Source organism: Zeus faber, assembly GCF_960531495.2.
Source record: "Zeus faber genome assembly, chromosome: 7".
Classification (NCBI taxonomy): Eukaryota; Metazoa; Chordata; class Actinopteri; order Zeiformes; family Zeidae; genus Zeus; species Zeus faber.
Window position 1 is genome coordinate 5,152,984 of NC_137203.1, and position 27,228 is coordinate 5,180,211.

At 45.8% G+C, this 27,228-nt stretch overlaps 1 protein-coding gene across 1 annotated transcript; it reads left to right on the forward strand.

The window, feature by feature from the left end:
• Positions 1–143: 143 nt before the first annotated feature.
• On the forward strand, positions 144–26,909 carry prodhb (proline dehydrogenase (oxidase) 1b). The gene is made up of 14 exons (XM_080003970.1): positions 144–565; positions 2,859–3,061; positions 6,455–6,492; positions 6,611–6,691; positions 7,411–7,475; positions 7,617–7,733; positions 8,827–8,900; positions 9,341–9,422; positions 11,133–11,225; positions 17,701–17,847; positions 18,798–18,973; positions 22,298–22,396; positions 23,338–23,426; positions 24,250–26,909. The coding sequence occupies exons 1-14, from the start codon at positions 251–253 to the stop codon at positions 24,438–24,440; spliced, it is 1,770 nt and encodes a 589-aa protein (XP_079860096.1). The 5' UTR covers positions 144–250; the 3' UTR covers positions 24,441–26,909.
• The last annotated feature ends 319 nt before the right edge of the window (positions 26,910–27,228 follow it).

A 27,228-nucleotide genomic window follows, 5' to 3' on the forward strand; every position in this document is an offset into this window, starting at 1 on the left:
AAGTTTTTAAACGACGAGTACTTTTACTTTTACTGCTTTTAAGTCTACGCGTCGGTCACCTGACCCCTCATTACGTCATAAACGTCGCGTCATTACCGTCCTCCAACCAAACGCGCGCTGCTCCGGTCGCGCCCCCGAGTCAAAACACGCACCGGCCCCGTGCGGCTCCAGGTGGTGGTCCGACCCCGACCCCAAAAAGCCGGGAAATCACCTCTGATCCGGACCCTGCCGTCTCAGACCTCCAGGCTCCATGGGGTGGGTCAGCGCCGTGCGGGGACTCGGTCGCACGGTCTTAGGAATTACACGACTCAGCGTCGTTCATTCCGAGCGGAGGCTGCGCTCCGCCGGGGCATCCTCGACCCAGACCCGGACCCAGACCCCGACCCAGACCCGGAGCCGGAGCCGGAGCCAGCAGGACCATGGCGGGGGGAGGGGCGCCGGGGTCTCCGTGGACTTCGAGCGGACCCAGGAGGCGTTCAGGAGCAAGGACTCCCTGGAGCTGCTCAGGAGTCTGGTGGTGTTCAAACTCTGCTCCTATGACCTCCTGGTCGATAAGAATAAAGAGGTAAAAAAAAAAAAAAAACGTGAAGGTGACTCGTCAAGGGCAGGGGGTCTCAACGGGTGGTCCGGAGACCCCCCTAGGAGGCCCTTCAAGAGGTTCCAGGGGGTCCCCAGCAAAACGATGAATATTAGTTCAACTTCAGCGCCGTTAGGAAATGTAGAATAGTGACTGTTTGGATCCTAGTTTCACTGTTATCTTCCTAACTAAAGGAACCTTTTGGACAAAAATAACATCTATCAACAAGAATCTTCCCAGGGCGGGATCCCAGGATTTACCACATTTAGGGTCCTTGACATGAAAAAGGTAAAAAAAAAAAGTTAGAATATTCATTAATTCTAAGGATATACTGTATGGGCCTATTAGTTAAAAATACCAGCATACAATTATTCCAACAACACTCTCATAATAGAACTTACCTCGCAATAAACAACAATGATTAATTAATAACTTAATGAATAATTGATAACTGATTCAATTAGTCCAAATTCAACTGGTTCACGGTTCAAGTTCTTTTTATTTGAGCGGAACAAAACATCATGGAAGTATATTTTTTTGGCTGCTGGAATAGATGTACATAGCACCATGCAGCCACAACAACAACAACAACAACGTTGGATCGAAGTCATCGGATCGAACGCCTTCATTGGCTAAAAATATATCCCTGAGGTTTTCCCGACTTAAAGTTTACGCATTTTCAAAGGTTCAAATAATTAAATACTTTTTTTTTTCCTTTTAAGTTTATTCAATAACTAATTTCTCTCAGTGTAATAATTTGTTAAAAGCAAGAATAATGCAAAGAATGAGGCCTGTTGTATTATACCTGTTATATATTCTCTGGAGGCCTATTATGTTTATACATGTATATTAAATACAGTGTGTAGGGCTAATTTATGTTTATATAAGTGTTCTGTGGCTATTACACGTTTATATTTTACAAATTTTGTGTCGGCGCATATATGTTTATATATTAAATATAATGTGTTGGCCCATATTGGGTTTATATATTAAATATTGTGTGTAGGCCTTTTATATTCTGAAACATCCTACACGTTAAACAATGCAGTGGGATTGGTGTGAAATGAGCAAAACACCTAATCAGAGTTTTACAGAATTGCATGAGATTTCAGCATTATGCAAACGGTTCATATCAGTGTTCAGGTCCCATGCGTCCCCACGTGTTGCAGTCACGCAGTGTGCTCTCACGTTACACACACACACACACACACACACACACACACACTAACACACACACACAAAGACACACACACCGAGTTCTATTTCTGGAGTGGAAACTACCTCCTCCACTCGCACACACAGGTCGTGGCTGAGAAGCCGTTGGAGCTCAGCGATGCACGATGCACGTCGCACGTCACACTTTTCATTCAGGAGGAGTTTCAAACGGGATCCCGAAATAAAAACAATAACTTATATAATTCACTGTGTGGTGGCTGACGCTGGGCTTAACGCACTGCAGCTTACGTTTGTTTTCCAAACACCTGCTTCAACTCTTTTCTTTTATATTAGCAGCTATCTGAACCAACAAAATCATTCCAAATTATTATCATTAATGCATGTAAAATGTGTTTCGTGTATACCATGTAAAAGAGTATGTATTTAGAAAATAGTCTGAATAAAAGGGTATTACTGTTATTTGTTGTGGGGCTATAATCACTCACAAACCTTTTTTTACATTGAGACATTTGCTTTAATCAATGGCGGTCAACCTTGACCTTATTTCAACCTTGGAGTATTTTTGGGCCTTTCTCAACGGGTTTTTGTGCTAATTATACATTAAAAAAATGTGAAGTGTGATGCTGAGATTTACCAGCCTTCATGGCTACGTCCGTGAATTTAGAATAGGAAGCAGAATGCAACACTTGCAGACTGCAGACATCCACGGTCGCCCGGGGCAACTGGATTTGCGCCCTTGTTTGACCATCTTGTGGTCACCCCGTCATAAAATCCGGCAGCCATTTTGTCAGCCTTGGCAACCAAAAGCAGATGCTTGGTTACCAGGCTGGCAGCTCGGGTCCTGCCGTCCGGGGGCCTGGTCTACGGAGGCGGCCATGACCATCCCGATATAATCGATTTGGAAAACCCATCTACTGTAAATGAGCTGTATTTGTGATTGGTGTACACGCGGGATCATGCTGACGATAATGTGACATGCGTTGTTTCGTGCCCAAAGTTTGGTCACGTTATTTGTTTCCGCCATGGGCCAATTGGGCGCGGAAAAGGGGCGTTGGTCTGTGAACGGGCGTCTCAGCACCGTGCCTCGCTTCCTTTGTCTCGGCAGATAATGGAGCTGGGGAGGATGCTCCTCGGCCAAAAGGCCTTTGAGCAGCTGATGAAGATGACGTTCTACGGTCAGTTCGTGGCCGGGGAGGACCACAGCGCCATCAGGCCCCTGCTGCAGAAGAACCAGGCCTTCGGCGTGGGTTCTGTCCTGGACTACAGCGTGGAGGAGGACCTCGGCTCCGCGGGGAACCGGGACATGGGGCAAGTGGGATGCGCCGTGACTAGTCGGTCGTTTAGTTGCTTTAGTCGGTTCGCTAACTTGCAGCCACGAGAAAGGACTCGGAAGGAGAGAGCCGCAACTCAAATCGATGTTTGATGAGGTTTTCCAAGATGGCCACTCCGAGGGAGGCCAACCACCCAGGTTGGGTTCGGAGTCGGGATTCTCCAGCTGTTTTGGTGGAGTTATTATGGGCTGGTGCTCCCTCCAGTGGTTGGTTTTATTATCACTTGTTTCCTGTGGTGAATGTGTCGGTGTCCGTCGTGGTCGTGGATTAGAACATTTTTGAGTCCTGATCGTAATGAGGAGAGGGTTTCAAATTACACACTGTAAATTTTAAATGTGTTTCCCAACATTTGGCCAAAATTGCCACTCGGGGATGAATATGTTTTTAATTGAATTTGAGGGAAATTATTTTAATTATTCAATCCAATTACTGCGTGACGATTGAGGAAACTCTTTAATTTGACTTATTGGTCAAAGGGGGAGGTTGGAAGAGACTGTAATGACTGTCATCTCAGTCTATACTGGTCAGATCCAGGTCCTCCTCCTCCTCTACCCCCTTCCTCCTACTCCTCCTCCTCACCTCTGCCTCCTCCTCCTCCCCCCCACCCGCTCCTCCTCCTCATCCCCCTTATCCTCTTCCTCCTCCTCTTCCTCCTCCCCCTCATCCTCTTCCTCCTCCTCTTCCTCCTCCTCCCCCTCATCCTCTTCCTCCTCCTCTTCCTCCTCCCCCCTCTGCCTCCTCCTCCTCCTCCTCCTTTTCCTCCTCCTCTTCCTCCTCCTCCTCCACCCTCTCCTCCTCCTCTCCTCCTCCTCCTCCTCCTCCTCCACCTCCTCCTCCCATTGGTCAGCTGAGGAGGAAGGGTCACCGCTCCAGAACCCCGTCACATGGGCAGCGGGAGGCGGTGGCCGTGGGACGTGTTGGTTGATGTGTGATGTAAGCGGAGGTGGCGGAGGAGAAGCCTGATGCAACCGACGCGTCTCCGCGGGGCAGAATGGATTTTTAATGCCAGACAACGCGTCTCACTCCGGGCGCCCACTCGCTGTGACTAATTGGGGCGCCTCGCATTTTCGGCGCGAATTCCCACTCGGACATATGCGCCGTCTCATTTGGAGACGTGCTCCCTGTCAGTTGTGGATAAGTCCGCGTTATTCAAAGGGGACGGAGGAGCACCAGCGCTAACATGTGTCAGAGCTCCGTTCCAAACTGCCACGTCGTCGGGGCTTTAACCTCGTCTTGGCTCCGAGACGCTTTCATTCGTTTCTCCAAAATGTTCCCTCCTCCGATCCGTTTATTTTTTATTTTATTTTTTTTATTTTTCTTTTCACGGGCACTTGAGGAGGCGGGGGATATATTTCGCCGCCGCCTCTCACTTCTCGCATGCGCGGTGGACCCCGCCACCGACAACGGAAAAAGCAGACGGAGCAGCACCTACTGTACATACATAACTTTAATACATCGACTGGGTGTTCCTTCACACAGTGCCAGCCAAATAAAGTATCGAATATGGGATCTCTTCAACAAAATAATCGTGCGGATTGCCACCTTAAGCAGAGTTAAGTGCCGTATCTAGCTTGCATCTCACTGACCTTCTTCTATCGAATTTCCACGCTTCCACTATGTGGAGGTCAAATGTTGCGGAGCGACGAGGCCGGCAACCGCCTCGCATTACGCCATGTTTACCCTTATCAGATAATGAGGTCTGTCGGCTCAGAAAATACGAGACCAAGCCTCCCCCTCCGGTCACAGCACAAAGCTTCTGGACGAACCGTCGGCCACGCAACCTTGTTTGCAGCCTTGTTTGCAGCCTTGTTTGCAGCCTTGTTTGCAGCCTGGTTCAGGGTTCAGGGGTTTTTCTTTTTCCTTCTGTTGTCTGAGCCATGCCTCCCCATCCCGCCCCGGCGCGGCGTGGATACGCGCTGTTTGGGCGACGTCAGTCGTCGCCCCGTTTAAAAGTCATATCAAACCTTAAGCTTGGCAGCTCTATTTGTTTGGCGAATACGGGCCTTTTTTTTGGGGGGGGGGGGGGGCCCGGGCCGGGAGAAGGAGGCGGGTTAAGCCGGCCTGATCCCAGACAGGAGGCTTGGCAGGCGCTCGGAGGCTCTGGGAAGACGGTGGAGACATTAGAGCGCCTGCGACGGCTGCGACGGCAGCGGCGGCGGCGGCGACAGGAGGTTAAGAGGATTTTGCTGAAAGTTGCTCACAGAACAAACAGATTTGGTTTTAAATTTTTTAAAGGTGAGTTGCGTTTCAGCGGAATAGTCCCGTGATATGGCGTGAGTAATTCTGATCGAAAAGACAAAGACACGCGCTTTTTAACTTGATCTTCAGTCGAGGTCAGTAACGGGCACCGACCTCCTTCTCCCTAATTTGCCCTCGTTTCAACTCCACTGACGCCGCTCATCTCCACGCCGGCCTCTTTCAGTCCTCTAGTGGTCCGTGAGGGTACTGCACGTGGGCCGCCAATCACATCATAGCGTCTCAAAATCATATCAAAATCAAGACATTTGATATTGAATGATATTTTGAGATTCAAAACTCATTCCATGGTATTTATTTGGTTATCAGCTCTTTTCGTCTTTTTCATTGTATTTTTTATTTCCCTAAAACGTTTGAAATGCATCACCATCCAGATAAACGGGAAGTTACGGAGCGACCGGCTGATCGCCGCTTTCCTCGCCCGTTCGCTTGGTGCCGCTCCTTTCTTCGCTGAGATGAAACGCTTGGGAACGCGCGCGCCTCCCGTGTTTCGTTTGGTCGGGCGCGGCCGCAAACAGTTTTTGGGATTTTCGAGTGGGTGGCGAGTCAGGGGTCATTTCGGAATCGGAATCAGTTTATTCCGCAAAGTTCCATATCATAAGGAACTTGTTATGGTGGGGATTGGTGCTTTTCTGTGACGACAATTAGCTTTTAAAAAAGCTTAAAGTCAGTCGGTAAAAAGTACATATAAAAATAGCCAAATATACAAAAAAAGCCAAATATATTAAAATATACAGAATATGCTCATTATTGGTATAGGTATATAAGGTATAAAGCCTGACCCTATGACTATGTACATAGTAAATGACAGTGGGCAGTGTTTTTTGGACAGGGTAGATTATGCCCTTGGGCAGTGTCCCATGATGGGTATTAGTTGTCTGGGAGCTGACACCCTGTGGAAGGTCAGGAAGGCAAACATCCAAGATTATTTGGGGTCACATGGGATTAAATCAATGCCAGTCTCCGCTCTCCTCTGCCAAAATGCCCGCGGTCCCAGCGCCAGGGAGCCAGACCAACCGTAACACTGTACTTCCTCGGGACTTGTGAATCGACGTGAAGGGGTAATTAATTTGGTGACAAATTCCTGTATTTTTCCCTCTTCCCTCTCGCTCAGCTCCAGCGCATCGGCCGCGGAGGAAGCGCGGGGCGTAGGTGAGGGTTTTTTTTCTTTTGTTTTCTTCTTTTGCTGCGTCCTCAGTTTCACAACAGGACACGTGAGGAAACAATGTCATATGATGTAACTGGGATGCAAATGTGTCTGGAAGCGCAGGGAGAGCGAGATACTTCCACTCCGACGAGAGCAAGTGTGACCTGCACATGGAGACCTTCCTCAAGTGCATCAAGGCATCTGGTGAGATGGATGGACAGATAGATAGATGATGTAACCCTCACTCTAATAATCAATTCAGCCCTCACTCTAATAATCAATTTAACTCTCACTCTAACAATCAATTTAACCCTCACCCTAATAATCAATTTAACCCTAACTCTAACCTCAGCAGTTTCTCTTGAAGTGTTGATCTCATGTTATGAGTCTTAAAACTAGCGTCAGATAACAATCCTCAAACAACGCCAAATAAGTAAACACCTCTCGGGGTTTATCAGTGTGCTCTACACCGCTCCCCAGCATCTGTGACATCATAATTGATATATATGTATATAATATATGCACCTTGAATAATCTCATATAAACACGTGCATATACATTTTGTGGTTGTCTGCTTTTAGGGCCAGGCAGCCTGTGCTTGGCTGTTTGTCGCTGCACCGTTTACATTATTTGTTGTTATTGATGTCACGGATCTGCGCATGAAAACGTCCGCCGCGAATAATAACCCCATAAAAACCCTTTCCAACATGGCCGCCGGTGACTTACAGCCCGGCACACAGATAGGTTTTCATCCGTACCGTAGCTCATTTCTCCATCATAATCCACCGTTTTTCTTTGTACGACTGACCTCTTTGGAAAGCAACGGCTCTTTAAAATTGGGAGTTTTTCCTTTCACCGTTTTATGAATATCAATTTAATCTTCAATGCTAAGTGTGTGTGTGTGTGTGCGTGTGGCCTGGCAGGCGGGGGTTCAATGGAAGGCTTCTCCGCCATCAAGATGACGGCGCTGGGACGGCCCCAGCTCCTGGTAAGGGCGGCAGGGGCCGATTAAAGGGCCAGTCCACCAATTTACTGCCATGACGTCCTGACATGTCCCCTAACCGACCTTCTCTCTCTCTCCTTCCTATCTCCCTCTCTACCCCTCCCTCCCTCTTTCTTTCCCTGAAAGCTCCAGTTCTCCGAGGTTCTGCTGAAATGGCGCCGCTTCTTCAGCTTTTTGGCGGCTCAGCAGGGACAGGATGACAGCCCGGCCTCGGAGCAGAAGCTGGATCTGCGGCGGCTGCAGGTAAACAGTGCGACAAAAAAAACAAAAATAAAAATCCCTTTTTTTTCTTTCTCCGTCTTAAGAGGACATATAAGACTAATTTGTTCTGGTGATGTTTGGTGCCTTTCACTGCAGACAATTATTAGGATTAAAAATAATAATAATAAAATGCTCAACGTTTGGACATTTTTTGAATAAAAATACTAATTTCAATGGAGAAAGAATGTGAATTCAATGATAAAAAATGATAAATAAAAATAAATAGTCAAATATATACAAAAGCCAAAAATATAAAACAAAAGTCAGAAATCAAATATGCAAAAAAAAAAAAAATATATATATATATATATATATATCTCATCATCATCACGATATCATGACAATAACACAGCCATATTGCAAGGATGCAGTATAATCTACAGCTGGTTTAATAAACAAAACACCCCAACATCCCACACAATTTCATCCTGTTGTTTCCATTTCTGAACCGACTTGAAAATTGTGATATTGATTATTTTGGAAACAATGCAACCGTTTTCCATCTTAAATGAAATACCACCATGAACTGTAGTCACAAATGAATTTCTTTATTTGATTTCAAACAAAAAAAATAAATTCTGTCAGACAGAATTTGACAATTTTCACTATCTTTGTTATGCACGTCAGAATGTATAACTGAGAAGTTCTCAAATTCTCATTCTGTGAAAAATGTCAGTTTATCGATATTGAACGGAATCGTGACTCTTTGTATAGAGATGGAGCCTAATTGTGAGATCCTTCCCGACACCCAGCCCTAGTGTACGTAATAAGATAGAGAGTACAGTGATAGGAAATACACTAAAATCACAATTCTAGTCAAATCAAATATGTCATAATAAACAGTTCGGTGAAGTGATTTTCAATGTAATGCAAAATAGAATAATGAATAACAGAAAAGATAGAGAATAGAATAATCATATATATATATATATATATATATATAAAAAATATTACACACACACACACAAACACACACACACACACACACACACACACACACACACACACACACACACACACACACACACACAAGGGCTGGTATATAATGCATAATGAAGCTGTTTGGTCCATCCAGGAGTTCCTGTCCAGCCTGGGTGCAGAAGGCCACGTCCACGGCTGGTTCACTGAACGGAAACAGGAGGATTCTGGGTAACGATGCACACTGAGGCAGGATGTCGTCTCAAGAATATTTTAAACACGCCAGCCGCAATATAATGAGCGCCTGAAATGGCTGGGAACACGGATCGAGTCATTTTCGTATTCCTTCAAAGTCAGTTTGAAGGATCCCAAATTCATCGGCCAAATCGATCAATACATAATTACAAATAAAGATAATAAACAAATAAACTGTTGACTTGTGTTTATTTAATGCAGGTTCATTCAGTTAAATTGTCCAAATTACATGAACCTGCAGTGTTTTTAGTGTCCTAAGATGAGCAGTTTGCTTTGTGTAATAGATGTCATATTAATTATTATTATTATTATTATTATTAATACATTATTATTATTAACATAGGGTTTTATTACGTTATATATATTAATTCCATTTTTATTTGCATGTGCTGATCCTTCTCTGTGCTCCCCTCCAGCACCGTGGACGTTCTGGACTGGGATGGTCTGTTGGACGACCCAGCAGGAACCAGAGCGATGCTGCTCGTCCCCGACGTGCAGGTCAGCAGCAGATTGGTGATCGGATAAAAAAAATATATAACATCACAATAGAATATAATTCCTCGCCACAATATGTACTGGAAATACGATTTAAAACCTTATTTCTGGATTTATTTTGACAGTTTCTGTTTAAATGTTCCGTATGTTTTTCCTTCCAAAAACACTGGCCAACAGTTTGTGTCTTACTTATGCTGGAAAGCACGACGACACATGGTTTCGTAAATAGAGCCGGTCAGCTCAAATCATTTTGGTGATTGGTTCCTTTCGAGTCGCTACGTCAAAATGACTCGAAAAAACATTGTTTTTTTTCAATTTCTGTTTTTTTAAGCGGTGACTTAAATGTTTGGTGACGTTCCATGCTGAGTCTTTTTGATTTGGAGTCAGTGCGCGAACGAATGCAAAACTAAAGTTGATGACGCAATGAAGCATCTTTTTTATTTTTAACCACATTTTTACTCAAATTAAAAAAAAAAAATCATGGTATAAAATGTGTTTTTGTTATTTGTTTTGACATCTTCCTGCACTTACAGGAAGTGAAGGATACACATTTAATCACATGTTTCCTCAGTTGCTTTGCTTGTTACTCTGCTTAGTTACTGTGGAGGGCGCGGGGGCTTATTTTCGACTCCTTTTCCAAACGGTGTTGACAAAAAAGGGTTTGAGCAACACGACGTCGCCCGCAGCAAACCCCGTTCGCTCCGGGATGAATTGACTTTGCCCGTCAGTCATTTTTAAACACCAGCTCTGGATTCAACGGGGAAGTGGAAAACACTGTTCCGGTCTCAGACTAAATCACACTTTAACCCAAACGGCCTTTGTCGGCCGCGGTTTAATAAAGTCTCGGGGTTGCTCGAATCTTGGTTTAAAGATCAGATTTCCAGGATGAAGATCAGAGCTAATCTCAGGTCTAAGTTAAGTTGAAATTAAGATTTTGGATGAGTGGGCGTGGCCTCCGGGTCGACCTTGACAGCGGAGCTCAAAGGGTGAGCGCCCGCTGTTTGACCGGCTCCGTTCGCAGGAGCGAATTCCCCGTTCATTCACTCCACTGACCCGTCAGAAAATCCTTCTGTGAAGAGGTTTGAAACTGGAACCGAGTCGACCACCGACCAGATGCATCGTGAGCGTAAAAGATTTCGTTCGGAGCAAAAAGTAATTGGAAAATGGAAAAAAAGTGTGAAGGAACATCCCATAAACCATTGGTAATGACACCTTTCCAACGACTTCCAAACTAAGGATAGTTTAGCGCTTCGTCTTGAATGTCATTATGTCCTGTTTATGTTGTGGATAATAGTGTAATATATTGTAGTTTTTGTTGTGTGTATAGTGTTTCAGTTCAGTGGTAGCGGCAACTCACTCGCGGTGAACGTTTCCATGGTAACAGCGAGCCCCACCAATCAGAGACGTCGCTGTAACACTGTAGGATCGTGGGCACTGTCGTACTTCTCCATGACATTGGGAAAAGAACATGTTTTTTTCTTAAAACAAGGTTGGTATAGAGTTACCACTACCCCCATTTAAGAAACACTGGTCTAGGACTTCCTAGTCTACGCAACGTGGCAGAAAGGCATTTTTAAATCCTGCATTCCATTTAAGTGGATTATTTTGGTCCCGACTGAGATGAAACCCTGTCGTCGTGTTTTAAAGTGTGCAGAGAAATACCCACTGGTGTTTTTTGTTTTTTTATTGGGGGTTTGGTTGCGTGCACTCCAGAGAGGTCAGCTGGTTCCTCTGCTGGAGAAGCTCACGGAGGAGGACGAGAAGCAGATGGAGAGGATGCTGCAGCGCATGGACGTCCTGGCCCAGGTAACTTGCATATTCAATAAAACATACAAAGTGTATATGAAGCATAAGGGGCTCGTCTGGTCGGAGCCGACGGGATTTACTTTTACAAACGTGATGTCACCCCAACATTGCAATACTTACACTATACTAATACTGCATACAATACTGATACTACATAACAATACAATACTAATACTGCAATACTATACAGCATCTGTTCAAGCAGATGTTGCAGAGGCCATTTTCCCAAATGGACTCAATGGCAAGTTGAAAATATTATCATTGTCAGACGATAGGAGAATATTTACCACAATAATTGCTTTAAAGATGGAGACTTAAATAATCAGATAGATATGGAAATGTTAAAAGAATTCCTTTTAATGTATGTTCAAAGCTTTTAACGGCTTTCTTTATGCATTTTTATGCATTATATTCAATGTGATTTTAATGCAGTGGTTTTGTCTGAGAATGGGGAAAAGCACTATACAAATAAAATATACTATTATTTTTATTGTTGTTGTTGTTGTTCTAGTAATTATTATAAATTGTCTAAATCGGTGACCCATAACCGAAATTGAAAATTTCTGTCACTGAGCAAACATGGGCGGTTCTTTTTGAGACAGGAGGGTTGCGCTGTGTAGACCGCGTAGTGGTTGCTCCGCAAGACCAGCAACCAGGAGACGACAGACCGCGTGAGCTGATGGGGCGTTCAATGTAAACTCTGAAAATCGTGCTGCATTTCAGAGAACCTGGAAAACCCTAATAGGTACCAAACATGACAAACTGGACCCCTGTATGGCTGCCTGCATCTATATTTATTATGGTTATTATTAATAAATACATTCTTCCAAGCAGTTTATTTACCTTGTGATTGAAACAAATCTGATCGAAGAAACCAATAAAATAGAAGAGAAAACATGCACTCATAATATAATAGCATAAAGAAGAAAGATAAATAAACATATTTAGAAGAGCATGTAGAACGCAGCCTCTTTTCTTCTTTCTACATTTGCTTTGACAAACGGTTCCTGGATCTTTTTCCACCGTGTATATTTTTATTCGTTTAATTTACGTGTTTTATTGCGTGGTCCCCATTTTATTGCGGTTGTTATTTTATTATCTGTGTGAAGCAGCTTGCCGTGCGGCGCGCTTCAAAGGTGCCGTAAAAGCAAAGTATTATTATGGTCATCATTTAAAGTGCTTCAGAAAGGGAAGAAACAGTGAAGTCATCCATTCCGTTTGAACGGGTAGAACTAGAACTTTTCCTTAATTCAAACTGTGACGGCTCTCTGAGGTCAATAACTTAAAAAAACATGAAGGAGTAACACTGTTAACACCCTCTACTCATCATAAACTTTAAGGGAAAACTGGTATTTTCTTACCCAAGCCTTGTTTTTTGAGAATAATGGTCACACTTTCCCACTTGCTGAAGATATTCGTTTAATACTTTTATCAATTTAAGATCCAGATACCACTCAGCTGACTTCCAATGACTTTTGGTTAAAGTATTATGAATTAAAAATATGATTTTCTCATAATAAAAAGTTACAAAATAAATCATAAAATGATTGAAAAACTGAAATAAAAAACATAAATATTATAAAAAGGTATGAATTAATAATACTGAATGATTAAAAATATATAAATAAAATAAAAAAATAATAGTTTTCCTTCAACACGGTCAACACCAGGGTAGTCCTGTAAAAGTAGTTACAGGACTACAACAACAGCAACAACAGAAACAGAAGCAACAGCAACTTCAGCAACAAAAACAACAGAAACAACAGAAACAGCAGCAACAACATAAACAACAGCAACCACAGAAACAGAAATAACTTAAACAGGAGAAACAACTACAGCAGCAACAATAGAAACAGCAGCAAAAACAGCAGCGGCAACAACAGAAACAACTACAGCAGCAGCAACAGAAACAACAACAACAGCAGACACTCTGGTGAGAAAGGCGAGGCAGCATCTTTACCACCTCAGGCAGCTGAGGAAATTCCGGGTCTCGGTGAGGATCCTCAAGTCCTTCTACTCTGGAGCAGTGGAGAGCATCCTGACAGGCAACATCACTGCCTGGTTTGGGAACTGCTGCGGTCAGGCAAGCGCCTCGGCAGTCACACAGCGAGAACAGAGAGAGTGAGACAAAGTTTTTTCCCGCAAGCCATAAGAACTGTCAATACTGACCTCAGCAGGGGTCCTCACTGAGCCCCACACATAGGCTCCACTACCTTACTGTACTGTATGTAGTACACTGTACCGCATACTGTGTCACTGTTCAGGGTTGTTCGGTGTTACCCTAGTGCTGCGCCGTACAGTTGTATATCTCACAAACACGACCTCACTTCATTCACATGCAACTTTAATGCACATATCTGTATTTACATAAATAGCCTATCCCATATACATAAGTCTATCCCATATACATAAGCCTATCCCATATACATAAGTCTATCCCATATACATAAGCCTATTCCGTTTATCTATTTTGTACCCCCACCCTGCATTACCCTTGAGTTTTATTCTATATATTTTATTCAATAGTATTCGACTTACTGCATTAAGTTTTAGGAATCAGTTAGTCAAGTTCTTAAGTAGCTACTGTGTTCATTCTAGAACATATTTTGTGTAATCACCGGGTGTGTTGCATTGACATTTCACTGCATATACATACAGTATGTATGAAAGTATGTATATGTATGTGACGAATAAACCTCTTGAATCTTGAAACAGCAGCAACAACAGCAGCAACAATTTGCTCTAGGCGACTGTTAGCTAAAAAACACTTCAGGCGAGGGTCAAAGTCAGGGAATAGTAAGGATATCACAGTGCGAACAATCCAAAATCCCTGATCCAAAATCAGGTAAAGTTGGGAAACGATTCAACGAAGTAATGCACACACAGAGACGTCACCGGAACCGGAAGTGGTTGCTCTCACAAGATCCGGAAATCCCCTCGTCTGTACTGAGTCAGCGGTGTGCTTGTCAAGTTTTCATTCAAACCTCGGGAGGGAGATACTTTTAATTCTCTCTCTCTGAAAAACGCACCCCTCCTATGATCCACTCACTGTAATCTCACAACAGAAACAACAACAACAGCAACAGAAACAACAACAACAACCGCAGCAACAACAGAAACAACAACAACAACAGCACAGTAGCAACAACAAAAACAACAACAACAGAAACAACAGCAGAATTTGCTAATTCGTGGTTTGGAGTTTGGGGTGGATCACGATGGGATCACACCGATTGTACGTATCTGTAACTCCACTGGACGGTTGGATAAAGGACAAACGTCACCGACGCATAACAACATGGACAATGAGCAGGAGAAACCCATTCAGGATTTTATTTAAAAACATTAAATAAAATAACATGTGGTGAAAGGAAGTCAATGGTTTGGGAGAAAACATCCCAACTAAGACATTTAAAACGGTAAAATATAACCAAGGAAATAGTAAATATTGCTGCAGCCAGTGATACACAGGGTCCAGTTTAGTCGTGTTGGGTACATATTACAGTTTTCCGAGGTTCCATTAAACACATCATATTACACTTATGGCGCTGGATGTTCCTCCCTCGTCGTTTAGGTTAAATATCCCTCAAGAACGGTGTTTTAACAATTACGCTCGTTCCTGGATCATACAGTGGAGACACAAAAGAAAGGGACGGCTCCTCCGAGGTTGCTTGGAACTTCCTGCGGTGGGAAAACACCTCCTGTGACCGATTATAGTTTTCTGGGTTTTTGCAAAAAGGCAGAAGGAGTTACAGTTTTCCGAGTCTCCTTTCAATGCAGCGTCAGCTCCAGGTGTGTGTCTACCTGTGTTGTCCGTGAACGCCGTGCGGTTCACAGGGCCTCGGTCGCTGGATGTCAATGGGTTCCAAGAGGCAAAGCTTGGACTCATATCACTTTGAATGATGGTGTCACAAAGCGCCGTCCCGGTCCTAACGGGACCCCAACCACGTCTGTCCCCACTGCGGTCGTCGTGTTCCAGACATTTTGGCCCGGAAGACGCCAAGGAGATCAAACATTTTTAATCCCAGCAATAACATCACGTGGGTCAGGAGAGAGCAAATACCTGCGATCAGTAAAACGCCACTTGGATTGATAAAGATTAGTGACAGGAAGTAAATAGTACAAGTAGTATCAAATAATACACACAAAAGGAAAAGTATGGCATAGGAATGTGATAATCAATGCAAAGGGATCGTCAAATATACAAATGCAAATATACTAGAAGACTTCATATAAGAATTTAGAAGGTATGTCAAAAATGTCAAGTATTGGTAAATGTTAACTGCAAAAATGGTAAGATAACAATGCAGAATGGCTGCCATGCACTGAGCTAGCGTTAGTAAGCAGCTGTCAGCCAAACACCATCAATTCCATTCAGCAAATGTCAAAAATGGTCACGTCAAACTACTAACCAAGTGGAATGCGTTGTCAACGGCCCCAACGGAAGGATGCCTGTGGATTCAGGAAGCAGGTTCCAGGTCTGTGAGGCAACACCAGTCCAAAAACCAAGCCAAAAACCAGTCCAAAAACCAGTCCAAAAACCAGTCCTGTGTCTCTAGTTGCTCACCTCAAAGCCCTCTGCATGGAGGAGGGGCACGGGGACCCACAGCGGAGCGGAGACGCCGTTTACTCCAGGTGTTTATTCAGCGTTCTGTCCTCAACCCCGGGCTGTTAGATGATATTATTTCACCGCTGATGCTGCGATTCTGACCTGGTGTTTATGTAGCGTGACCGCTCTACGTCACGCAGTCATGATTTAGCCCCGCCCAAAAAATCCGGACCACAATAATGGTGAGGAACAGTTTAACGGTCTAACCCCACAATTCAGTGCGACATTGTTCACAGTTACTTTCAGTTAAGTTCACGTGCTCCGAATTGACTTTATGGGGACCTTAAAGAATTGAGTTCTTCATCTCCGTCCTGCAGGTGGTGGTGCTGCATGTCTGGGCCGATGAGTCCTGTGCGGTTGGATGTTGGAGTTGGCTCAATCCTTCCAGACAGATCGATTAGCTCCGACGTTACCGGTGTATCGTCCCCAGCCACGTGTTCTATCCAGCCTTTCATTCCGTCTTCACTTTTCTCATTCTTTCATACGTTTCTTCCGGTACTTTCTCCGCTCGCCGGGCGTCACGGTGGGAGGCGGAGGGCGGCGGCCGGGCGGAGAGCATCGGTGTTATTGTATGTGGGCGTGTCCCATGTCCATGCGTGTACCTGCTGACCTGAAGTCAGTTTGGCACAGGATGGGATTTGGGCATAGATAAATGACGTCGTTTAAAATGTGCATTTTTCATTTATAAATATTGTTCATCTCATTTGTATGCAGAATGGGTCCACAACCCAAGAATTTGACCCGCGGCAACACATTAAAAGTAGCCCAGTCCTGCGAGAAAACCGGGGACCTGGCAACACTGACTATAGTCACCAACTTGCCTTTGACTTTGACTTTGAAACTGAGAACTACTTCCTGTCCTGACAGGAAGCCACATTTCAACACATTGGCTCATGGAGAAATGATGTTAAACCACCAGCAGGAGGCGCTGATTCACCAAATAACTCAACTAGAGGCAGGGGCCAGAAAAAAGTAAAGAAAAGTAAAAAGTTAAAGTTGTAATTACTAGTAGAATCGAGTAGGTTGACAAATAACTAAGTACTACTATCATGTAACGAGTAAAACATTTAACTAGGTACTGCTACCATGGAACTAATAAAACATTACTAGTTACTGTTATCATGTGTTCTTCGGTGTAACTAGTTACTCCTGCCATGTAACTATTTACTCCTTCCATGTACCTAGTTACTCCTGCCATGATTCTAGTTACTCCTGCCATGTTACTAGTTACTGCTCTGTGTACCTATTTACTCCTGCTATGTAACTCATTACTCCTGCCACGATACTAGTTACTCCTTCCATGTAACTAGTTACTGCTCTGTGTAACTATTTACTCCTGCCATGTAACTCATTACTCCTGCCATGATACCAGTTACTCCTTCCATGGAACTAGTTACTGCTCCGTGTAACTATTTACTCCTGCCATGTAACTCATTACTCCTGCCATGATGCTAGTTACTCCTTCCATTTAACTAGTTACTCCTTCCATGTACCTTGTTACTCCTGCCATGTAAATATTTACTCCTTCCATGTAACTAGTTACTTATTTCGTGTACCTTGTTACTCCTGCCATGTAAGTATTTACTCCTTCCACGTAACTAGTTACTACTTCCGTGCACCTTGTTACTCCTGCCATGTAACTATTTACTCCTTCCACGTAACTAGTTACTACTTCCGTGTACCTTGTTACTCCTGCCATGTAAATATTTACTCCTTCCACGTAACTAGTTACGCCTTCCGTGTACCTTGTTACTCCTGCCATGTGACTATTTACACCTTCTGTGTACCTAGTTACTCCTGCTATGTACCTAGTTACTCCCTCCGTGTACCTACTTACTCCCGCCCTGTAACCATCTGTTTTCCCAGCATGCAGAGCAGCACGGCGTGCGTCTGATGGTGGACGCGGAGCAGAGCTACTTCCAGCCGGCGATCAGCCGCCTGGCGCTGCAGACGCAGAGGAGGTTCAACCAGAGGAGAGCGGTGATCTTCAACACCTACCAGTGCTACCTGAAGGTCAGCGCCACGCCCTTACCCACCAGGGGGGCTGGGGAGGGCGTGGCCCCCGCCGCGCGGCCCCCGATTCCGCTGGACTTGGATTCCCGGCATCGCCAACGCGCTTTTGAAAGCGGATCCTGGTTTTTGATCTGTATGCGCGATGGAAGTGGCGGTGTTGAAAAGACGCCGCTCTTTTATTTATTTATTCATTTTTTTTATTATCTTTTTTTGAAATCCAAGGGAAACTCCTCAAACGCGATCAAAATGTCGGAAAACAGAATCGCCAAAGAGAATTTTCGAGAACCGTATGAAAGAGGATCCTTCAAGTGAGAATCACAACAGATGCCTGTTTTCCCTTGCTGCCGCCCCCGCTGGACGGCCATCTTTCTTTTCCTCCTCGTCACATGGTTTGAAAAGCTATGAGCAGCAAAGAGGAAGGAGGTCTGGGGGATGTTCGGGGACATTTACACCTAAAAGGTAAAATCCTCGACCTTCCCTCAGATGGCCCCGTCTCAAAGTGATGATTCTTTGATGTAAAAGACCCTCAGGGACCACAGCGTGACACCTCTGTGGGATCCCGATCTGAGAATACTTGTATGTGTTGGATATGATTTTGTGTCTATTCTCCATTTGGGGGCATAACAGCGGAACTGGGATCCAAACAGTCACTATTGTTTTTTTCTTTTTTTTTTGTCCCCTGAATGAAATAATGGTGAACTTGAACTATTAATAATTTTGCCGGGGAGCCCCTGGAAACCCCGGGGGTCCCCGGACCTCACATTGAGAACCATTTATTCAAGGGATGTGTTGCAGGATTCATTATGCATTCTCTTTATTCGTCCCGCGAAGCTCCTCGGGGCTCGTTTGCTGTTTTCCTGATTTCACTCCTCCGTGATGATGGTGGATGTACTTATCGAGACGCTCGTACTTTTGTTTTTTACTCCCCGTCGCCTTTCCCCAAATTTCAGGAAGCCTTCGACAACGTCACCGTGGACGTGGAGCGTTCCCGGCGTGAGGGCTGGTGCTTCGGGGCCAAGCTGGTGCGAGGGGCCTACATGCACCAGGAGCGGGAGAGGGCCAAGGAGCTGGGCTACGAGGACCCCGTCAACCCCGACTACGGGTCCACCAACAGGATGTACCACAGGTGGGAGAATATTCAAGTATGACAAAAATGTTTTTGCCCCACTTTCGGTTGCGCTGCGTCCCTGTGGCAACGGGGGCCCGGGCTCTGCTCCCGACTCGGGTCGTGTCTGGAGATATGCAGGACGGTGTAAACGGGAACTTTACCGTTCAGCTCGTCTGGACGGGCTGGTGTCTGGTGCCGTCATTGGCCGGTGGCGTAACATGATGGTGAGAGACCCCCGGGGCAAATGTTTTTTTTGGGCCCTCGCCTCCCCCGCGCGCACACGCACCCAGCCCGACTCCAGCCATTTTTGCCGCTCGACGCAATCTACCCACCGACAGGTACGGTCCATTATGCACGGTCCATTACACACGGTGCTTCCTTTGTTTCCTTCAATGAGGACCGGAGTCAGACAAAATAGCCCAACGGGGCGAGGGGACGCACAGCGGAGCGCAGTTCGCGGGCACCCCATCGCCGGCGCGCCGACGGGACGGGCCCCATAGCGGCCGCCGGGCCCCGGTGCAGCTGCACGGGTTGTACCGTAGTTACGCCGCTGGTCTTGCCAGTCAGGCTCGGCAGAACCGGGCCATAGCCACACACCTTGTCTCTCTGTGGCCCCTGTTCAGACCAGGAAGCATCTTGTTTGGAGTGATCACCAGGGGACAGGTCTAAATACAGGCTTAATGCAGCTAATGCACCCAGGGCTGAACGATTTGGGAAAATAATGAAATTGGATCAGTCAACATATTAACTGCTCTTTCCCGTCGGCCACGCCCACGTGATGAAATGAGATGAGTTGATGCATGAATTGTTCAAGCTGAAGTTCAAGAGATTATCGCCCCGTGTCGGTTACGCACATTTCAGTATTTTCAGAGCTTATTGAGCTTATTGTGCGTAATCACCGGGTGTCATGACAGTTCACTGCATATATGTACGACCGTATGTATATGTATGAACAACATATCTTTAAAACCTTCAACCACAGTAGAATACTGATTTAACTTCAAGCCTTGTAATTGTTCGAATCTGAAAATCAACATTCAAAAAGTAGTTTCAGCAGACGTGTTATTTTTTATAAAAAGGTTGCGTGCTTACATCCACATATATATATATATATATATATATATATATACAGTATATTTATATATATATCCACATCTTGTTTGTGCGGGTAAGTGCATGAGCTTTGTCCGGGCGTCGCTGCGTGTGCTCAGAAACAGCCTTCTGCTCATTAGTTTAAAATAAGGTTATAAAAACAGACTCGGTGTTCTGGCCTCGACAGGTGTTCTGGCCTCGACAGGTGTTCTGGCCTCTACAGGTGTTCCGGGCTCTGCCAGCAGCACACGCCCTGTGCAGCGCACCGCGGCCCGGGCCGGAGCACCGGGTCCCAGCGGGGGGAAGCGCGGAGGGCCGGCTAAAACAATCTCTTTATTAGAGGGGGGGGTTTAATAAAATAAAATAAAAACACAGTGAGCCCATCGCTGCCACGCGCATCTTTGACACCGTCGGAGAGGGAGACAGGTTGGCAAATCGTGCCCGCCCTGCTGGTTAGATTGTTTAACATGATGAACACAAAAAAATTAACTTGTTTTAGGCTTTGGGATTTGAAAAAGGAGTTCTATTACAGTACATTGAGATACAGGTACGTTGAATCGTTCAGCCCTACCCAGGACGCATTTATAACATGATCCGATCACTCAGACCACATTCACAGCTCAAGGATGCATGGAGGTCATGGACGCATGGTGGCCAGGGACACATGATGGTCAGGGACCCATGTTGGCCAGGGACGCATGATGGTCAGGGACCCATGTTGGCCAGGGATGCATGGTGGTCTTGGACGCATGGTGGTCAGGGATGCATGATGGTCAGGGATGCATGGTGGTCTTGGACGCATGGTGGTCAGGGACGCATGGTGGTCGGGGACGCATGGTGGTCAGGGATGCATGATGGTCAGGGATGCATGGAGGTCAGGGACTCATGGCAGTCAGGGACATATGGTGGTCAGGGACACATGGAGGTCAGGGACGCATGGTGGTCAGGATCCAGACACAGTCTGCTGAAGTGACTCACTTAGCTCTATTTACCACTGTTGTTAAGTTGATGTTTGTCTTAAATGTCATTGTAATCTCACCGCACTCGCATCAGTAAATGGAAAATAAAGTTGTTTTTCAGTGACATTAGTCTCCGTTGGAACAGCTGCGATGCCGATCAGATGTGTCGGCGTTCCTCCATAACAGATGAATATGATGATTATGTCAGAAACCTCAGATGAAGACGTCTCCCCTTTACAGCGCAAGAGGACCCTTGTCTCGTTGCTCACGGCCTTAGAGCTGAAACCTCAGCCGGCGAAGGTCTTTTTTTTTTACCATTTCTCTTTACTTTCATGAAAAATAAATATTTTCTTTTATCGTTAAACCTGACACCCGCCGCCCGCTAATAACACCGTCGCTGTTGTCTGCGGCGCAACACACAGCGCATTATGCTGCCTCAAGGTCAAATGCGCAGCTCCGTGGAAAGGAGGAGGAGGAGAGAGACGGAGGGAGAGAATTCCCCAACAGGGATCAATAAAGCATCGTTGTCGTGGATACGGGACGTGCACCCACGCATGCAAAGCCAAACACGCTGCTGCAGAGGAGAAGCTCGCTGGACAGCCGGAATATATTAGAATTACTTTCATCTCAAGACAGTAGAGCGACACATTGTGCATAAAGAATGGCAGATAGATAGACAGACAGACAGACAGACAGACAGACAGACACAGATAGACAGATAGATAGATAGGTAGATAGATAGATAATAGATAGATAGATAGAACAAAAAGCAGTGCAATGCAAAAGAACAACTTTTATGATATTACATTAGATGGAGAAACTACAATTTCTTTGGACGCCAGATTATGCAAATTACTGGTGCAAAAACTGCACCAGCCCCGTGAGGTAGTACTAGATTGGGTAACATTAGATTACATGGTTAGATTACATGTTGAAGCGCACGGCTTCGACATGTTCGGTTCAATGGCGACGACGTGAACCCACATCAATTCCCCATTGCTTATACAGTATAATCCATAGTTTCATCTTGAGCGTCTGGTCTTCAGTTTAAAAACGATCACCACGATGGAAATCCATTTTTTATTACGGGCATGACACGCATCAAAGGACAGTTTAATTTTGTGTTTGTATGTGTGTGTATATGTATGTATTATACTGAATATGCCTGTGTACGTGTGTGTGTGTGTGTGTGTGGGGGGTGTGTGTGTGTGTGTGTGTGTGTGTGTGTGTGTGTGTGTGTGTGTGTGTGTGTGTGTGTGTGTGTGTGTGTGTGTGTGTGTGTGCGTTGAAGGTGTCTGGACTTTGTGCTGGATGACATCGCGGCCCGCAGCAAGGCCCACGTCATGGTGGCGTCGCACAACGAGGACTCGGTGAAGCACACGCTCAGAAGGTGGAGCTCTGCAGGCGTAGAGTCGCATTCCTTTCTTATTCAGTGACCAATCCAAAACAACAAAAACTGAAACATAACAAAAAATGACGGAATCATTTAGTGTTTTTCCATTTTAGATGTTATGCAAATGTGCAACATAGGGAATCCCAAATTCAAAATGAAGCTGATTGACGAAATATTTTACATTTATACAGTCAATTTATAGTGAGTATGATTAATATTTAAATCAAGAGCAAGTGACGCCTTTCCAATAAAATCTAAAATACAAAAATTGTTGAAATGAACAAGTTATACAGGGAATCACATTTGAATTGATTTATGTTCAGTTGTGTATGTGTGAGTGCTGAAAGTAAGATGAGATAAGACCAGGTGAGATAAGACCAGGTGAGATAAGACCAGGTGAGATAAGACCAGATAAGATAGGACCAGATGAGATAAGACCAAATGAGATAAGACCAGGTGAGATAAGACCAGATAAGATAGGACCAGATGAGATAAGACCAGGTGAGATAAGACCAGATAAGATAGGACCAGATGAGATAAGACCAAATGAGATAAGACCAGATGGGATAAGACCAGGTGAGATTAGACCAGATGAGATTAGACTAGATAAAACCAGATGAGATAAAATAAGACCTTAGTCAGGATTGACTGTCACAGGGGTGGCATTGTACGACATTATACACTGGATGTCTCTACCTCTCCACCTTCATTCCTCCTCCTCCTCCTCCCTCCCGGTCTCTCTCTCTCTCTCTCTCTCTCTCCCTCTCTCCTCCTGTGGTGTTCTCTCTCTATTCATTTTCTGCTGCCTTTGACACTTTATTGACTCTATCTCTCTCTCCTGAACTCTATCTCTCCCCCTCGGTGGCCTTCTTGCTTTATTCCTTTTCTGCTGACTTTTTACTTGTCCCTCCCCCTCTCTATCTGTTCATCTTCCTCAGAATGAACGAGCTGGGCCTGGTCCCGGCAGAGAACAAGGTCAGCTTTGGTCAGCTGCTGGGCATGTGCGACCAGATCAGCTTTCCACTGGGTAAGACAAGCAGACATACAGTGTACGACATGTGCATACACACACACACACACACACACACACACACACACACACACACACACACACACACACACACACACACACACACACACACACACAAGACCACACACACAGACACACACGTGCAGGCCCTGAGATTCACCTGGCATTTGGCGCGCGACCTTTGAACCCAGATAGCTCGCTATCGACGAACTACACAACGTCCGCGTGTCTTTGTTTGTCGGTCGACCTCGTACTGACACCGTCGTCGGCACGTTGCCGCGCTTTTACTTTGGTGAGCCGCACAGCAGGCGCTGAACGGCAAGAGGAAAGTGTTTTCGTTTTGTTCTCCTCTGTATTCGTGAATTGCCTACCAACATGTTATGTGCAGTGTTGGCGCTCGTTACTCAAAAAAATGGAATGTATTACTCATTACTCGTTACTCATAAGTAATATTATAACTTTACTTATTTCTCCCTGCCAACAGTAGTTTCACTGGCCGTGCTGGGTGTAGAATCCTTAAAGTCAGTGTTGCGCGTCAACGCCCGGCGGTGGCCGTCGTCGCTTTTTCAGCGCCGTTGGTTTCGTGTGAGAAGCGGCACGGCGTACGGCCCGACGGTCGTTACGGGCAAAATGACCCCCTTCAGGGCCATACAAGTACCGAACACCTCGTCGGGGGTTATTGTGCCGATAACGAGCGTCTGGCTGCACGTCGCCGCTGACATAAAGGCCCGTTCAGGCGTGATTGCATCACACATTATCACAGTCTCATCACAGTCCATTTTGCACCGTAACGCTCCCCCCATCCTGCCGTGTGTTGTAGGCCAGGCGGGCTTCCCGGTGTACAAGTACGTCCCCTACGGGCCGGTGAGCGAGGTGATGCCCTACCTGTCGCGCCGGGCGCAGGAGAACCGCGGCTTCATGAAGGGAGCCCGGCACGAGCGCGACCTGCTCTGGAGGGAGCTCAGGCGCCGCCTCTCCAGCGGCGAGCTCTTCCACCGGCCGGCGTGGTGAAGCCCCCCCCCCCCTCGTCGCCTGCCGCCTTCACCATCCCTCCCCGTTCCCCCCAAGATGCCTTTCTGATCCCCCCCCCCGTCTCCATGCAAGGAGCCCCCGGAATCCATCACAGCGGCGTCTTTACTGCTCCGGAAGGACCGCGAGACGTTGGGGCGGGACGGGGCGCGGCGCCTTCTCTTTATGGTTCGGGTTTATCTCGCGGACGGACAAGGGGAATAAAAAATAACAAGCTTGATTTAAACGGCGGTAAAGGGATGCGTCAATATTCCTCCGCCTTTATTATGTGCCGCGCGCCGGCAGCGCCGCGGGCCTCTCTGTTTCCTCCGGGCGGTTCGGAGCTCGTCCCGCCACTTTGGGAGTAACGCGGGCTGCGGGGATCGATGACGGCTGAGGAATGGCGGCGGGCGTCTGCCTTTTTTTCCCCCCTGTGAGGCTGTAAAGTTTTATTATGAGAATATCATCTTTATGTCGTTACGTACTTATTTATGTTATTACTTGTATGTTATTGCTTTTTTTTTTTTGTCAAATTCAGCTGCCTGGCAGTGTGGGAGGCTGTGTATGGAAAACAAAGACGAAGGCGCTCGGCTCCAAAGAAATTGAAGAAGGGCCTTTACTCAAAATGGTGTTTGGCAGTTTCACAGTGAATGGGTCTTTATGATTTTATAGCAGGGTTGTCACACGAAAAACAAAATGATGTGAAATGTAAAATGTGAAATATCAAGGTTTATAGTTGCCGTTTCCACGGTTTTGGCCACCACCGATAAGTGGAATGGGTCTGAGAAGGGTGCAATGTAACGTGCCGTTGATCCTCATAAATTCCAGATTGGTTGGATTTAATAGGCCCCGCCCCCGGCCACTCAGAGCCACGTAAATGGAGATCAGTGAGCGGTTCAGGATTTAAGTTCGACATGACCGCACAGTTCAGAAGGCGAGAAGCCTCTTGGAGTTCACATCGAATGTGATTTAACAGCCAGAACGTTTGTTTATAAAACGTGTGGAGTGAAACCCCCGTTCGTCCAGACCTCATCGCATGAAACCTCCTGTGCCAGTCAACCAGAGCAGCTTTCAGTCTTGTGCTGCCTCCCTGCAGGGGGAGCGCGGCAGCTGCTGGAAGCACAACAACACCGAGCACAACTCACCGTTTGCCTGTTACAAGCCAATGTTTGTTTTAACGGCTCCCCTCGAACACAACGCGCAGGGCTCAGGACCCGACACCTACACCAGCAGACCTGCAGTGGTGTTGGTGTTGCCGTAGGTCGCTGTTATGGGATGTCCAGATGTTCAGCACCGCTATGTGCCTCAAGACAGGGGCTGTTCATGCACAACAGCTGCTGCAGGAAGTGTCCATGTTGGAAAATGTACCGTATGGATTTTAATGTACCTGCTGCATTTCATGTTTAGGGAACCTGCCGGGGAAAGACATTACAGGGTGTGTGTGTGTGTGTGTGTGTGTGTGTGTGTGTGTGTGTGTGTGTGTGTGTGTGTGTGTGTGTGTGTGTGTGTGTGTGTGTGTGTGTGTGTGTGTGTTAGAGTTTTAATAAACCCTTCGACTGATTTAGGAACAGTTTTCATGTCAGTTCATTAATGTTGTCAGTCAATGGAACAATTCTGTATCGTCATACCTCTACTCTACCACTACTCTACCTCTACTCTTCTCTACCTGTACTCTACCTCTACTCTCCCTCTACTCTATCTGTACTCTTCCTCTACACTACTCTACCACTACTCCACTGTACAACTACTCTCACTCTATTCTACCTCCACTCTACCACTTCTCTACCTCTACTCTCCCTCTACTCTCCCTCTACTCTACCACTGCTCTCCATCTATTCTACATATATTCTACCTCTACCTCTACTCTACCACTACCTCTACTCTGCGTGTATTCTACCTCTACTCCACCTCTATTCTACCCCAACTCTACCTCTACTCTACCCATGTTCTACTTTAACTAGTCTATCTTCCTCTACTCTACCTCGACTCTACCTCTATTCTATCTAACTCTTCCCCTGATCTACGTCCACCTCCCGGTGCTCCACCTTTACTCTACTACACCTCTCTCTACTCTACCTCTACTCCAACTACTCTATCTTCCTCTACTCTACCTTTAATCTTCCTCTACTCTACCACAACTATCTCCCCCTACTCCGCTCTACTACAGTTCTCTCTACCCTACCCCTGCTACACCTTCCTCTACCTCTACTTTGCCACTACTCTCCTCAACTCCACCCCACGGTACCTCCCTCTACCAGTACTCTACTCTTTTGTTGACATAGAGGCACAATAACATTCAGAGGTTTGCTCGTTGCTTGACATTTGGAGTGTTGTCCTCGAGCATCAGTACTCGTCTAATGAGACCATGTTGTTGTGGATCACACCCGCAGCGCCTGTTAGCGCTGCTGGGAGGAGCGTTTGGAAAATGCAGCTGATGGGGTGATTCAAACCAGGGACTGATTAGAAAGTGCTCTCCACAATGAATGTAATAAATTGCTCAATAAATACATTTGTGTGCCCTCGTTTACTCTACATGTCGAACGAAAAAGGTTAGAGTATTGATGATAATTAGTGACATTGAGCTTTGAGCTTGGGGTTTTTCTTTCCCGTGGCCGGGCGATGTTCGCTTCTAATTTGAGGCCACTTCCCGCCTCGTTATTGATATGCAATTAGTATTTCAGTCAGAAAGTAATCAAGCCGCATGATAATTATGGCCTTGTCATTTTGCGGGAGCAGCCATTGCTCTGTAGACCACTTTTAATTACCCATGATGCTCTCGCCCTCCGTACAG

Excerpts from the sequence above, each read along its gene's own strand:
- prodhb (XM_080003970.1), top strand. The coding sequence starts at position 251 with ATGGGGTGGGTCAGCGCCGTGCGGGGACTCGGTCGCACGGTCTTAGGA. Across the intron at positions 6,493-6,610 it reads GGAGGAAGCGCGGGGCGTAG|GGAGAGCGAGATACTTCCAC; the intron begins GTGAGGGTTTTT and ends CTGGAAGCGCAG. Across the intron at positions 23,427-24,249 it reads CCAGATCAGCTTTCCACTGG|GCCAGGCGGGCTTCCCGGTG; the intron begins GTAAGACAAGCA and ends CGTGTGTTGTAG.